Raw genomic sequence first — 16,626 nt, 5'->3', positions numbered from 1 at the left:
GATATGAAGTCCTTTTAAATATCAAATTTCATTAAGATTCGATCACCCATTCGTAAGTTAAGAATACCTAATTTTTTTAATTTTTCCTCTCCCTCCTGCCCCCCCTCCTGCTGATGGTTGAATCGGGAAAACGACTGTTATCAAGTCAATTTGTGCAGGTCCCTGAAACACATACCAATTTTCATCGTCCTAACACGTCCAGAAGCACCGAACTCACCAAAGCACTGGAAATCCTCCCCCAAAGAGAGAAGATCCAGTCCAGTTATGTCAACCACGTATCTAGAACTTGTGCTTTTTCTTCCCATCAAGTTTCATCCCCATCTCTCCACTCTAAGCGTTTTCCAAGATTTCCGGTTTCCATGATTATCGTTTCCACCCTCCATCCCCTATTTCCCCGGATCCGATTCGAATTGAAAATTGATTATCTGAGATATAAATTTTTTCTAAATATCAAGTGTGATTAAGATCCAATCACCCATTCGTATGGTAAAGATACCTCAATTTTCACGATTTCCCATCCATCCAGTCCCCCTCCCCAGATGGTCGAATTGGGGAAACGACTGTTATCAAGTCAATTTGTGCAGGTCCCTGACATGCCTACCAATATTCATCTCCCTAGCACATTCAGAAGCACTGAACTCGCCAAAACACTGAAAAATCCCCCCCCCCTCAACTCCTTCAAAGAGAGTAGATCCGGTCCGGTTGTTTCAATCGTATGTCTAAAACTTGTGCTCATTCTTCCCACCAAGTTTCATTCCGATCTCTCCACTCTAAGCGTTTTCCATGATTCCCGGTTTCCCCCTCCAACACCCCCCGATGTCACCAGATCTGGTAGCGATTTCAAATAAGAGCTCTGAAGCAATAAGAGCACGAGATCCTTCTAAATATAAAGTTTCATCAAGATACGATCACCCGTTCTTAAGTTAAAAATACCTCATTTTTTCTATTTTTTCCAAATTAACCGTCCCTCTAATCCCCCCCTCCCAGATGGTCGAATTAGGGAAAAGAATATTTCTAATTTAATTTGATCTGGTCCCTGATGCGCCTGCCAACTTTCATCGTCCTAGCTTATCTTGAAGTGCCCGAACTAGCAAAACCGGGACCGACAGACCGACAGACAGATAGACCGACAGAAATTGCGATCGCTGTATATCACTTGGTTAATACCAAGTGCCATAAAACAAATTTGTTCAACTGTAAGTAAGGAGCAATATTAAACCTTAAAACAAATAGAAATTATTACGTATATGAAGGAGGTTGCCTCTTCCTCAGCATCTCGCTCTGTATGCTAAAGTTTCAATTTTTTTCCAAATCCTTAAGAATGACTTTTGAAACAAAAGGGTCATTTAACTGGGACAATAAGAAGCTTTTCTCAAAAGTACTAAAATCTTTAGTGTACAGAGCGCGGTGTTGAGGAGGAGGCAACCCACTTCATATACGTAATAATTTCTGTTTGTTTTGAGCTTTAATGTTGCTCCTTACTTTCAGTTGAAATAACTTGCTTTTTTTTGTTTAATAACTATCTAGTCATTCGATTTACTAGGTGTTGAGCGATGGATTTAAATATGGAAAAGACTCCGTACAGAAGGTTGAAGCCAAAAAAAAAAATCAAAAAAAAAAAAAAAAAAAAGTAAAATAAATGCTTAGGCTACCTGAACATACTTTAAAGCTAAAAAGGTTACTCAAGGATAAATTCAAATAGCTTTTATCCAAATTTAACATCTCTTCTTTACGATCAATAGTATAATCACGCCTGATATCTTTATATATTTGACGTTACTGAGTACAAGTGTATTTACAATTGTTAAAAATGGTTTTCTAAAAAAAACTGGAATTTTCTCTTAGACTCCAACAAAGACCATCTAACTTTCATCAAATTTCATTAAAGTTAAACCTATTTAAACATTTACCAGGTGCTTTTGTGAAAATAGAAGACAAATTTAAACAGTCAACTGAAGCAATCTTCCGTGGCATGGGACATTGCTTCTGATCCCGCCACAGTGTGGTTTGTTGAGATTAGAATTGATTGTGTTAAATGTACTAGAAAAATAAATGGATGCCAGAAAACGACAGAGCTAGGTCCTTTTATGGTTCTGGAGGGAAATGACTGGTGAAATCGGGGAAATGGTCCTTGGTAAAGTTCTGGGACCAAGAGAAATGAAGCTAATGTCTATCGGAGTTAGATAGTTGCTTTGTCAAACGTGGCAGGTTTATATTGATTCTGGGGGAAAAAATCCATTGGGCAGTAAAACGCGTCCATCACTATGATTTAAAAGCCCTTTCCTAAATTATGTCGCTTTGCAAAGGACAAAGGGATAAATCAATTCTGGTGGATGATATAATTATTTAGATCAGACTAGAAGTTTATATTTAAACCCAAGTAAAAAAAATTAATTAAATTCTTCAGTAATAGAACATGAGCTCTCACGGGGCTGAGGGGTGTGCGTAGGCATTGGATCAAACCAAAAAAAAAAAAAAAAAAAAAAAAAAAAAAAAAAAAAAAAAAAAGTTGGTGCAGCTACAATCTCATCTTCCACTTCACATTGTTGTATAGCCCTTCCATTTGGAACGTCAATTAGATCCACAAAACAGCTTATAATTGATTCTTTGAAAGAAAAAGTAAGAAAATCTCGTTTCTCGCCAAGGTAGAGGGCCAGCTTGAACAGAGAGTCTTTGGTCGGATATATAACGCGTTTTTGTCACAGCGAATGTTGTTTTTGATACCTTTTACGAAACTTTTCTCCGCCTCTGGTAGAAAGCAAAGCAGATCCGATTGTCGTTCTTTGGGTTCTGCAAGTGTATTCTCAGTATTCCGTTTAGGACCCGTAATAGTTATATTTAACGACGGTACGGTGTTTTTGAGATTTGCCAAGAAAAATTGATTAACTGTCACGTAGGTTTGGTGACTGCTGCAATAGAATTGTCGATTTTTTACTGATTTGTCGTCTTTCAAGTGCCTAGTGTACTTGACTAGTGCCTAGTTACTTTGAGAAATGCTAATAGCCTACCAGAGTTCAAAAGTAAGATTAAAAGCTTCTTATTGGAAAATATTGAATAGATCCTAATTGCTTGTACCGATAGTTTTCTATGTTTTGTTTTATTAATTTATGTTTGTTTTCTTTATTAATTAAATAAATAAAAAAACAAGTTTTTCTAAATGAAAGTAAGGAGCAACATTAAAACTTAAAACGAACAGAAATTACTCCGCATATGAAAGGGGCTTTTCCTCCTCAACGCCCCGCTCTTTACGCTAAAGTTTGACTCTTTCTCTTTTCTACTTACTACTTTTTAAAACAGTAAGAAACTTTAGCGTAAAGAGCTGGGTGTTGAGGAGGAAAAGCCCCTCTCATATGCGGAGTAATTTCTGTTCGTTTTAAGTTTTAATGTTGCTCCTTACTTTCATTTAAAAAAAACTTGTTTTTTTTTTTATTTAATTTCTGGACTTTTTGAATAATACATGTTTTGATCTTGGCTCTCCGCACATAAATAATTAAAGCCAAATTGATATTAATTAATTGCAATTAATCGGAAGATTTTGACAAAAAAGGAGTGAGAGAGGAGGCCTAGTTCCCCTCCAATTTTTAATTATTTAAAAAGGCAACTAGAACTTTTAATTTTTTACAAACGTTTTCATTGGTAAAAATTATACGTAACTTACGAATTAACTTACGTATCGAAATTCTATATTCGTATGTTTTTATTGCGTATATGAGGGGGTTCAACCCTCGTCAATACGCTCTTTATACTAAAGCTTAAATGTCCCATTTCCTTAAGAATGACCTCTGAATCACAAAGGCCGTAGAATAAATAGTTGAAATTACTAAAAATACTTTAGCGTAAAGAATGAGGTATTACGAGGAGGTAAACCCCTCATATGCGTAATAATTTTGTTCGTATTAAGTTCATATTAATTTTTGTTCGTAATAATTATAATGCTGCTCCTTACTTTCAGTAGAAAAAACTTTTCATATTTATTTTTTCATTGTTTTTTCAAATAATGCTAGAAAATCCTGCGCCCCCTTCATTGAAATTCTCTTCCCCCATGAGAAGTTCCTCCATGGAAATATCCTCCCACGTAACCCTCCCCCCCTCAACTCTCCCCCCTAAACCAAAAAATCCCCCTGAAAACGTCTGTACACTTCCCAGTAACCATTACTATATGTAAACACAGGTCAAAGTTTGTAACTTGCAGCCCCTCCCACGGGGACTGCGGGGGAGTAAGTTGTCCCTAAAGACATTGTTATTAGGTTGTTCGACTATGGTGAATAAAATGGCTATCTCAGAATTTTGATCTGGTGACTTTTGGGGAAAAATGAGCATGGGAGGGGGCCTAGGTGCCCTCCAATTTTTTCGGTCACTTAAAAAGGGCACTAGAACTTTTAATTTCCATTAGAATGAGCCCTCTCGCGACATTCTAGGACCACTCAGTCGATACGATTACCCCTGGGAAAAAAAAACAAACAAACAAATAAACACGCATCCGTGATCTGTCTTCTGGCAAAAAATGTGAAATTCCACATTTTTGTAGATAGGCACTTGAAACTTCTACATTAAGGTTCTCTGATACGCTGAGTCTGATGGTGTGATTTTCGTTAAGATTGTATGACTTTTAGGGGGTGTTTTCTCCTATTTTCTAAAATGAGGCAAATTTTCTCAGGCTCGTAACTTTTGATGGGTATAACTGATCTTGATGAAACTTATATATTTAAAATCAGCATTAAATTACAATTCTTTTGATGTAACTATTGGTATCAAATTCCATTTTTTAGAGTTTCGGTTACTATTGAGCCGGGTCGCTCCTTACTACAGTTCGTTACCACGAACTGTTTGATTTACGTTTGATGTAAAATCACATATAAGTTGACCCTTGTTGAATGAGTGCTTAAATATTAAGTTGTCAATATTTGTACGTATGTAGGTTTTGTTTTGTAATTGTCCTTTTCCTTTTTCTTCATACTCCTTTTAGTACGTCTTCGTTATGTACAGAGGGGACCAACAAATTAGTATTATTATTAATAAAACCCTTTTAAACTGATTTAATAAATTATTATATTATTGATAAAATCATTTATGATAAAAAGATTTGGATGACAGTATTTTTAAATGCAATGGGGCAACGTTTGTTTTGTGAAGTTTTTAATGCTAACCAAATCAATTTTATTTTAGTAAATACAGGTTAGATTGTTTTTATTTAGTAATGTGATCATCCTCGCCATTTTCAAAGGCCTCACCATTTGATCAAATTTTCAACCATATTATCTTCATGCCCTGTAAGTTCAATCTCCAAACAAATAGCAATCTAACTATAATTTATAATACTATATTTTGTAATAATATGTTTTGTACAATATGTTTGAATAACAATCTGTCTAATAATATGTTTAAATAATAACATGTTTGAATAATTTGTTTTGTATTGTAAACATGTTTACAATATGTTACGATTTTGCGCAGTCGAAGTAAAGTAAAATGTCCAAAGTATTTTTTTTCTACAGTGTTTTTACATACAAAATAAAACGAATCATCTGTAGAAAAAACACTTCTTAGCTTAGCCACATCTATTCCTAATTTGTTGCCTAACACTGTTGCAGGCGGCCAATAAAAAGAATCAAAGCCTGCCTTTTATTTGAACATTAAAGATTTTCTCCAGTTCTTGTGGTGTGGGAACATTTCGGACTAGGTTTATTTATCTAAAGTCGGAACAAAGGGAAGCCGGGCGCACTCGGCGGTTGGCCCGTACATCTGCCTTATCTCGGGAAAAGTAATTTAATTCGGCACAATTTTTAGAGATGAAAAACAGGGAAATGGGTCCCTCGTAAAACCGGATACTGGTACCAGCGGTGGTCCTGACTAGGACAGAAGGATTTTTACGATGTATGCTAAGTCGTAAAGTGATGAAGTTATGATGTCGGTAAATTGAAAAAGGAATAAACACAATCTGAAGATAAAAATATTATGCGCTTCAACTATGTCGCCTTGTTATATCTTCTAGACACAAACAAAGAATTCGTCTTTTTAAGAAAAAGGACGTCAGAAAAAAAAACAGTTTCCATATCAACAAAACTTAGCTGACGAAAGCTAGTTGTCCTCAGAATCTTTCCTCTCCCCCTTTTTTGGATATGTCTCAAGACCATTCACTAGTCGCCTTTTGGGTGTTATTACAATCACTGTGGGGTAGTTGTACATGTTCTACTGCCTTTAATTCTGCTCCTATTTTACCCTTTAATAATATTCACATTGTAAATACTACACTGCTCGTAAGACCCTCATTTCGCTATATTTATGCACTAATCAAACAAAACAAAAGTTATGGCTACACCCTGTGATACATTTTTTTTTGAAAAAAGAAAATTGAAATTAATTATCGTACACCAAATCAGAATCGGAATCGCATTTGTCGGAATCAATAACGAGTATTTAGGCTAAGAATAGCAAAGTAACCCATTACTCCGTATGTCCTTAAGCTACCCCTACTCATTAAGATGCTTGGTCAGATCAGTGACGAGCTACTAATCGAAGCAGACTGATCCAAAGGATTATATTTGAGCCAAAATCTAAAATTTTCACCCTTTCTGGTGCCTTTTTTTTATTTATTTGTCTCCTTTTAAGTATACTACACACAACGGTCTACCTTGTGCCGCTTAGTTTTTTTTCTAATTTTATCTCACGTTGACTCTTCGCTGTTCTTCAATTAAATACAAATCAACAAATACATAAAAATAAGAAGTGAAAAATGCTATTATTTTTAGAATAAATGACTGCACGATGATTGTTTAAATAACTAGTTATTTTTTTACTTAGTGACTGTTTAGGGCACGTTTAGGTTAAATGTCTTATAATTCTTGTTCCTCCAAAAAAAATGCAGACTTGCCTCCTCCCTTAAAAACTCATGCAGGGGCTCTTGAATTTAACTAAAACGCTTGACAAACAAATATTTCATTTGTTTGATAGTGAGATTTAGGATAGACTGACATGTTCACAAGCAATAACAGCATAACAAATCAAGGCCAATAAACTGGTTAAGCCATAACCACGAGTAAAATGATTTAAAATCCAAGATAATAAAACCCCAATAAAGTATGATGGACCTTACTTGACTTCGTTCTTGGCTCCCTGGGTCCATCAACAGTGACTTTAATTGCTTTATTGTAGGTACAGACTTGAACTGGTGTTGTACTGATAATTATTGATAAGCTAAAACTCTTTCCTGAAAGAAACGATATATAAATTAAAACAATACTTATATTCTATACTGGAAACTATATTGGCCTTAAACTGTTTTAAATGTTCAAAAACATAAAGTCAAAAATTTGTTTTTCACGAGACCTATTGGTGATGCTGGACATGAAATTCAAAAGTTCGGCCTTTACAAGGTTGAAAGAAAACGGCCAAATTAGCCACCCAGCCATAAAAATATTCTTGATGAATATTAATCGACAGTTAAATATCGAAACACCTTCCCTGTTAAAAAAAAGTCTTAAAAAGTCTTACAACCCAATAATCTGTTTTAAGCTATAACTTGGAGGTCCCCGTCCTAAGGGAAAGACTTACAACCCAATAAACTGTTTTAAGCTACAGCTTAGGGGTTCCGTCCCTAACCTTGAGAGACCAAGTCGTGGTTCCTTAGATTCGTAGATACAGCACATGGTTTGAAGAAATGAATAAATTGCCGTAAAAGTTTACATTATCGAATAACTAACTTAGCTTAAAATTATACAGTTACTTGGAGTAAGGTATTGGAGATAGCTTAATGCCCAATGGGCACAATTGTCCCTGGTTTTGAATTGTTATTTGAGAGCTTTAGAGATAAGGAATCTCAATCTCAAGTCTGGAATTTAAAATAGAGGGAATGGATTTTTGGGTGCCTTGTATTTTGACCTAAATACTTCTGTTTACTTTGATATTGCCCTGTCAGCGCAGCCTTAAAACTGTTTTATCCAAGGCACCCCAAGATGTTTTAACTTGGCTGTGGAACTCTGGCAGTTTCATCTTGTGTTATTGTTGTTATCGACCCAGCTATGTTGATTGGAAATCTATAGATATATACCTTTTCTTACAACTCCTTGTTCAAATTTTAATTGTTAAAACATTGTTTGGAACGGTAATTGTTTCCATCCTAGGTGCAGAGTTTTCATGAAATGAAAAAATTGCGTCGCATCCACAGCCCTAGACATGTAACTTTTCAGGAAAACATAATGCTTGACAAAAAAAGTTGGTCATTTTTGTAGCTGATTCTCTTGCTTATTAAACTTAGAGGATTCTCAGATGGACAGGCATTAGTTCATTTTCGCGTATGGAATTGCCACTTATTGCTTTGAAAACACGTGATGTACTACACATCAATTTATGAATCTATGCGTCTGCATTTGCAAAATCAACATTCGATTAGTTTACGATTGCTGGAAACGCGCTTTAAAAACAGACAAAACAGTCTCAGCAAAAAATTGTTTAATGTTTTTCCAAATCGTAACTTTCTCATGGAAATAATGCCCTTAGTAAATTATTTAATTAAAGTAAAACACTGAAAAACACATGTCCGTTTAATTTCTATAGAAAAGTCAAATTAAACAGAAAATATTGTGAACGTATGTCCGTTGAACTCAGCTTCGACAGCCTTCTTGCTCCAATTATATTAATGTAAGATTCTTGCTGATAAAGGGAAGCAGGTAAAATTACCGGGCAAAGTCGGGTTTGCTCGTGTGCAAACCATACCAACCAATATAATTGTCCAAAATCAAAAGGAATTTGACTGGACTGTTTCTTTTCGAGAAGATATCGCACAACACCGCAACAGAAAGAACTGTTCTTGGACGTATGCCTGTTCGTACTTTTTTTTTACACTTAATCGAAAGCCATTTTAGAGCACTGAATCAAAAAAAATATACTACTTCACAAAAAAAAGAATATCAGAATTACTGTAATTTGATTTATGGGCTGTCGTGCAGCCATCATTTCACAAAAACATAAGAGGAGGAAAGCAGAAACTCACCTAAGGGACGCCTCAAACTATTTCCTCCTGAGATATCATGAGTTTTGCAATTTATTCCCTAACATTCATGATTTTACTTTTAATTTACTTTTTTCTCCCTCTCACTCCTTGAAAAATTCACACCTGAGGGTGCTGATTATTATTTTTTGATTTAAGTGGTGCCAATAAAAATGCCCCGTAAGATATTTGTATCTAGGGGGGTCAGACAGATCTTGGGGCAGATTCACTGCCTACCCACCATTACCATTGCTGATAAGATAACAAAATAGACCTATAACCTATTCGCAATACCCCCAAATGAAATCTTTCTGTCTAGGCCAGGGATGTCAAGTGGCCAAGCTAATGCTGTGGATTGAATACTTAGCTTGTTCTGCAGCCTAATTACTGATTTGTGTCTAAATTCATGTATCTTAAAGGTCAACCGAGTAAAACTGATCATGAATAAATACTCTTCTATATTTTGTACTTCATATATACATAAGAAACGTCTAAGCATTTATCTGAAAATCCTTCAACAGGTCATTTACGTTGTTAGTAAGAAATAAGCTCCTAAGATGTGTACAAAGAAAGTTCCATCTTGGGAAGATTATTCCCCAAGGGATAACTCTGTTCACTTACGTTAGATCATTAGAGAATAACTTAATCTTGCGTTTAAAACCTAAGAAGGCCGAAATTCATATCTTTCGTATCTACAGAAGGAGAAGATAAACTTTCTTCTCTTATCAGTGTAACGCATACAGTGGAATCAATTAACGAGGCAAGGGAGGAGGGGTAGGCCCCCATTTAGCTTCTGAAAAATACTCGTTTTTGGGTGTTTTATTTTCAAAATACTAATGGTACTTTCGATGAAAAAGAGACAATTCCCCCCTCCCCAGCTAGATTTTGGAAAATCACAATTTACTCCCTCTTAATTTTCGTGAAATGACGCCGCTGAGCATATAGTAGTAGTATTGCAGTGTAAGAAAAGGAGCAATATTTTTGTTATATCTGCTGTACAGCTAACGAGCCTTCTAATTTGGAATCGTTTTTTGAGCAAAACAACCTTTTGAAGTGATGTACGAAGGTTGATAAAGATGTCAGAGTGAGTCTATAATGTGGATTAAATAAAAAAACAAGTTTTTTCAACTGAAAGTAAGGAGCAACATTAAAATTTAAAACTAACCAAAATTATTACGTATATGAAGAGGGTTGCCTCCTCCTCAACACCTCACTCTTTACGCTGAAGTTCTTAATATTTGTGTTTCAGGAGTTGTTCTTAAAGAGTTGGGACAAAATTCAAACTTTAGCGTAAAGAGCGAGGTGTTCAGGAGGAGGCAACTCTATTCATTTATGTAATAGTTTCTGTCCGTTTTAAACTTTAATGCTGCTTCTTATTTTCAGTTGAAAAACTTATTTTTCTATTTAATTTCTGATCGTTTTTTAAATAATGCCAGGAAATATGGCCCCACCTTTATGGAAAAATCCACCCACGGAAATATTTTATAGACAATTCAACCCCGGTGAAAATATACCTGGGACAAATACCCTTGACAACTCCAAGCGTAAAATTGAGACGGGAAAGAGAAAGCATAATAAGCTGATTCTTTTAATATAACTATTGGTAGCAAAATTCCGTTATTTAAGAGTTTAAGTTACTATTGAGCTGGATCACTCCTTACTTACTGTTCGTTACCACCAACCGTTTGAAAATATAATAGGGTTTTGATTACAGGACCACCATCTGAGTCCCCTTTATAAATGTTGCATTTCTATTGAAAACATCTCCTAATAATGTATGTGTGTTTGTATTCTTCAAACGATGTTCTTTGAATAAAACTTATATTTTAATTAAAAAGTTTATTATAGTTTAAAAATTGAGATATTTTTGCTGGCTGTGTCAGGCAGAGTGGGAAGAAAAAGGCAAGGTTATAAGTGTCTTCATCTTAAACAATTAAGTCCTTAAGCATCACGAGGACTACCGTCTGAGTCAACCCCCCCCCCTCCCCTTCATATGTTCCTGATTCTAGAGAAAACACTTTTTGACAATGTATAATTATGTGTTTGCACCCTTCACATGATCTTTTTGTAATTGATATTGTAGTTTAATTAAAAAGAAGCCATTTAATATCGCAGATTAATTATTGACTAAAAATAATAAAATTGGGATATTTTTGTTGGCTGTGTAAGGCAGAGTGGGCCTAAGTTGTTAAGAATCATGGCTGCTGTACAGTCAGTACTGTTGAGAAGGAAGCAAATTAATAGAAATAACAAATCTTTTATATTAACATTTAATTTTAATGTTGAAAAATAATATGAGATAGAATGCAATTAAACAAAATGGCAATCCTTTTGAAAGCATATACCTTTTAATCATGAGATCAGCGTTCCCTTATTCCCAAAGGGCTGGAAAACCGGAATAATGCAACTATTTTCTATTAATAAAAGCACTCCGTATTTTGCCGGCAATTACACTTTAAGTAAGCCTGTTTTTGAAAATTGGAATTTTTCACCAAATATATTCTCTAAAGCTTGTTATGCTAGAGCTCAAGATCTCCAAAAGTAACATTTTCAGACCGACAATCCCTCAACTAGCTTTACTGAAAACCGGGTAAAACTTCGACTATTTCTAACTTGGAGACCCACCACCATATAATTTTTCTCTCTTTTGCTTCCGATACCTCGAGGAAATGGAAGGATTAAATATTCACTTTTTGCTTTTGCAAGTTGTTATATTCCATATTAGCGTATTTATAGAAATTTCTAGTCTCTATAGGTACATTTTGCCAGAGGTCTTAAATTTTCAAATAAATTTCCCTGACACACTCCCAGACAAACAATTGATTTTTTAACTTTATTGTATACCAAATAATATCAAACAGTTCGCGGTAACAAACTGTAAGTAAGGAGCAACCCGACACAACAGCAACCGAAACTCTAAAAAACAGAATTTTGACACCAACAAATATGTCAAAAGAATTAGATTTTTATGCTGATTTTAAATATATAAGTATTATTAGGTTTAGTTATACCCATCAAATGTTATAAGCCTGAAAAAATTTGCCTCATTTTAGAAAAAGGGGGAAAGACCCCTTAAATTTGATAGAATCACACCAGCAGATTCAGCATATCATAGGACCCTACTGTAGAAGTTTCAAGCTCCTATCTGCAAAAATGTGGAATTTTGTACTTTTCTGCCAGAAGAAACATCATAGATGCGTGTTTTTTTTTCAGGGGTGATCGTATCAGCCCGGTGGGCCTAGAACATCAGAAGAAGACTCAGTCTAACAGAAAATAAAAGTTCTAGTACGCTTTTTAAGTGACCAGAAAAAATAGAGGGCAAGTAGGCCCCCTCCCCCACCACTTTTTTTCCCAAAATCGTCTGATCAAAATCCTGAGATAATTATTTGGTTCAGCATAGTTGAAAGGCCTAATAACTATGTCTTTGGAGATAACATGGCCCCCGCCCCACAGTCCCTGGGGAAAGGTCTAAGTTATAAAATTTGTCAATTGTTTACATATAGTATTTGTATAGGATTGGTACTTTGGGAATTATACAAGCCTTTTTATGGGTGGGGAGGGAAGACTGAATTTTTCGCTGGGGGGATTTTGCACGGGGAACATTTTCCATGGAGAGGGAATTTTCCAGGGGATGAACTTTTCAGGGAAAATTGTATACCGGGGGAATTCGTCGGAATTCCTATACGAAATTTCTCTATGTCTTACTTAGTCTTTACTGGCTCAATTTTACGCGTAGAGGTGTTAAGGGTATTGTCCGGGGTAAAGTTTCACCAGAATGGAATTGTATAGAGGATATTTCCGTGGGATGGGGGATTTTTCTGTGGAAGTGGAGCCAGACTTCCTGGTGGTATTCAAAAAAATTATCAGAAATGAAATTGAAAAAAACAAGTTTTTTCAACCGAAAGTTAGGAGTACTATTAAAACTTAAAACGAACAGAAATTATTACGTATACGAGGGGTTTGCTCCCTCCTCAACACTTCGCTCTTTACGTTAAAGTTTAAATTTTTTCACAATTCCTTAAAAACGACTCCTGAAACACAAGGGTCGTTTAATTAGAACAATGATTAACTTTTTTTAAATGCCAAAAAGTTTAGCGTGAAGAGCGAGGTGTTGAGGAGGGGGCAACCCCCTTGCATACGTCATGATTTCTGTTTGTTTTAAGTTTTAATATTGCTCCTTACTTTCAGTTGAAAAAAACTGTTTTTTTTAAATCTGAAATTATAAGAGTTTGATTTTTTTTAACTACGCATGGCTTACTTTTTGTTAATATTTATAAAATCCACAGAAAAAAGTCAAATATTCTTATATTTTAAGGATGTGTTATATATACATTGCAGCCAGGCATGTACACAAAAAGTTAGCTTAGAGCAGAATACATTTGAGAGGAGAGGCATTTGTCGAAAATCAAAAATAGAAAAATTAACTAAATAGAATTAAATAGAAATAATTAATTATTTCAGTAGACATAATAAACTATGTCTAAATAGACATATAACATAATAGACATATAAACATAATAGAATTATTTCTAAATAGACATAATAGAATTAATAGACAAAATTAGTTAAATAGACAAATTAGGAAATTCGGTTTTGATTTTGTACAATCTTTTCGCAAGTTTTGACTTTGCCAAGTAGTGAAATAGAATCTCTGTATTTTCATTTAATACTTTCAGCTAATGAGTTATGAGTTTTCCGGTGTGGGGATTAGCAACAATTAGTGAATTGGTGATTCTTTTGCCAAAAAGACGTTATGTTCTCCCAAATATTACAAGATTATGTATTATTCTTTGCTTTTCGGTTTTAGGAGAGGAAAGGGAGTGGGGACTGCGCCTTGCTGTGAAGCCTCTTCATGCTTCAAAAAAAATTAAGCATATTTTGGCTACTGGAATTGTTTCTTAAGCTGAAATTATACGAATTTCTTAACCTTTTTTATTTAGTAATATTTCTTTTTCTCTTGCCTTAAACTACTGGTATGTTTTGTAGCTAACTAGTCTACATATAATACAATATAATAGCCCTCCTCCTGCAAAACACCCTTTACTCCTTAATTAAACTGTGTATAGTTACATTCTGCATAGGTTGGTTCCATTCTGTAACAGCTTCCATTCGGTATATCAGAACATGTACAATCTCTACTAAATCGTTTCGACGGTTAGTTAGAAAATTGCAACTTGGATGCAGCAGAAGCATTTGTTTCTTTTATATTTATAACAAAGTTTTTTGACCAATTTCTTTTCCATCTTTTAATTTTATGCATAATCATTAAAATGTTTAGTTACCCGACAAATTAAAAAAAAGACTGTAAAACGTGAAAAGTCATGATACAAATACTGAATTGGATACCCCTTATTGGAAAAATTATCCCTTCCATTCTTGCGTACATACCCGATTGTATCCTCAAAAGATCAAAATTTTCTCTTCTGCAATTTTCATAATAATTACAAATAGAAAACTATCGCTTGACGAAATTTTACCGAAGCAGAAACATATTCTGTAAAATTAGTTAATACTAACACCCTGACACCCACAATTAATTCACAACTTCAATCACCTCATATTTAGATTTCACTTTATGGCCCATATCATGAACTTGTAATGGAATCTCTATTTAAGCAGAAGGGGGAACAGAAACTTATTGCAAATGGTTACTGAGTTTCACAAGTTAGGCATATTGACATGATTTGAGAAAACTATTGAATTAGCTGAAAGGACTAGCCTGGAGTTTGCTGAATTATTTGATCAAGGCTACAAATTGGCATAGTCTGATCGAAATTAGATGCCAAGTTAGGACGGTCTTTAGAAGCCAACTTGGATTTTAGTCAAACGAAACTTGATCACATAGTTAATTACATTAAGGTCAAGGGAAAAGATGAACGCAAAATACACTGCATTTTAAAGGGAGAGAATTTAGCAATAACATCTACAAAATATATACCAGCTACGATAACTGTCATATTTTTTTCAGAAGCTGAAGAAAAATTAAGAGCAAAATCTACTGGAGGTTGAAAACACTTTTTCATTGTAGCTATTTGATACTCTTTCCGAGCTTTTCTGTAAATAAGACAAGGTAAAATGTCCCTATGCATAAAACAAATAGAAACATCCAGGATGATATAGTTTTTTCTTGGTTGGGGAGAGGGTGGCAGACTCTTGGACACTCACCAGAAATTGGTAAATTAAATTAAAACTATGATAAATTACAGGGGAAACCGGAAAAATCTTGAGATGTCAAAGAGGGAGGGGCAAAAAATCTGCGAATCTGACTTTTTGATGACTCCGGTCTTTGCATTGAATAAACAGCTAAACTATTAAATGTAAAAATATGGCTCTTTCCTGGATTAATCTTACAACAACAAGAGTGATTTATTTGGAGCCGTCTTAAAAATAAAGTCATTGAAACACAGCCGAGATAATTCGATTTGGATGACGTTATGTGAGAGCTGAAGGTCCAAGCACTGCTCAAAACAAACGAGTAAGATTTGCAAGGGTCGAAAGCCTACATATTTCTCAAGAAAATTGAGAGTGTAATTTCCGTGGGATAAGGGCTCAAACAACGCCTAAGTGAAGCGAGTGCTATTCATGAAGACTAAAGGCCCAAGGTGCTGACTTTGGCGAGGAAAACAAACGGAGGAGGTAAAAAAGAAAAACAAATGAAGCGGTCTATTTTTAGCTGAAGAGATGGGCACTTTTTGCTAGTTTACAAAAAGTATCACAAACATTGGGGAAAATATACGCTAAAAAGTGTTAAATATAAGTTTACCTATGACTTAGAAAATCACTTGCTTTTTGTCACCTAACCCCCGTGAAATAAATAAAAAAATGTATCACCTTTTCAAGAAATTTCAGCTGACCAACAGCCCAAAATCTTTAGACACAAAGTTTTCAAACTATAAAAATGTAACAAGCATTTTTAAAGGTTTTTGCAGACATTTCTGAGCATTTTCTTACGGTTTCTAGAAGATGTTTTTTATTCATATAGCTCATTTTACTGATGTTTTTAAAGGACACTACAGCCTATTGGTCCTCGAATAGCCTTTAATGATGTAAAATTCGTTTCGGTTTGGGAGTATATCCCCTAAATGGTGAAGCTTACGAATAAAGTATTGTCAGTATTTACGTATACAATTTAGCAACTATAGCTTGGCATTTGCAAACTGTATATTATTAGCAACATCGTATAGCTTAAAATCGTCCAAGTCTTTATCATTTGGCCCTCCTCCCTCCTACTGAGAAAAGAAAGTTTCCATAAGAAGCTTAAAGTTATTATTTAATTTTTCTATAAAATCATGAAAAGGGTATATTAGCCATTTTGCTTTAGGCATGACCATATAACCTGTTTTTGAGTCATGAAGAAAGAGGAAAACACGATGAACGATAGAGACTAAGAATCTTGAGAACCAAAATATACACTGGAACAAACCACCATGCTTAATCATTTTTGATTTTCTACATCAAATGCATGTGTTATGAACAAATTGATTGCTTCAGGCAATATCTATAAAGTTCAGTCGTAGTTTCACTTGGGTAATATTTACTTATATTATTGTATTATTATATTTAGTGACCCCATACACTGTCATTTGAGATTTTCAATATTTCTGGGCATGTTGAGTATTGGTCAGCTCAGCACTAGTCGA

At 34.7% G+C, this 16,626-nt stretch overlaps 1 protein-coding gene across 1 annotated transcript in view; it reads right to left on the bottom strand.

Moving 5' to 3' along the window:
- The window catches only part of LOC136026443 (segmentation protein Runt-like), a 72,197-nt gene that overhangs the window by 24,217 nt on the left and 31,354 nt on the right, over window positions 1–16,626 (bottom strand). The window contains exon 3 of the mRNA XM_065703037.1: window positions 7,094–7,207. Coding sequence (XP_065559109.1) covers window positions 7,094–7,207 — 114 coding nt within the window. The remainder of the gene's footprint in view (window positions 1–7,093; window positions 7,208–16,626) is intronic.

This window comes from Artemia franciscana, chromosome 4 (assembly GCF_032884065.1).
Source record: "Artemia franciscana chromosome 4, ASM3288406v1, whole genome shotgun sequence".
Lineage (NCBI taxonomy): Eukaryota > Metazoa > Arthropoda > Branchiopoda > Anostraca > Artemiidae > Artemia > Artemia franciscana.
Note: the sequence above shows the minus strand (reverse complement) of the source record. Positions and strands in the feature narration are given on the sequence as shown.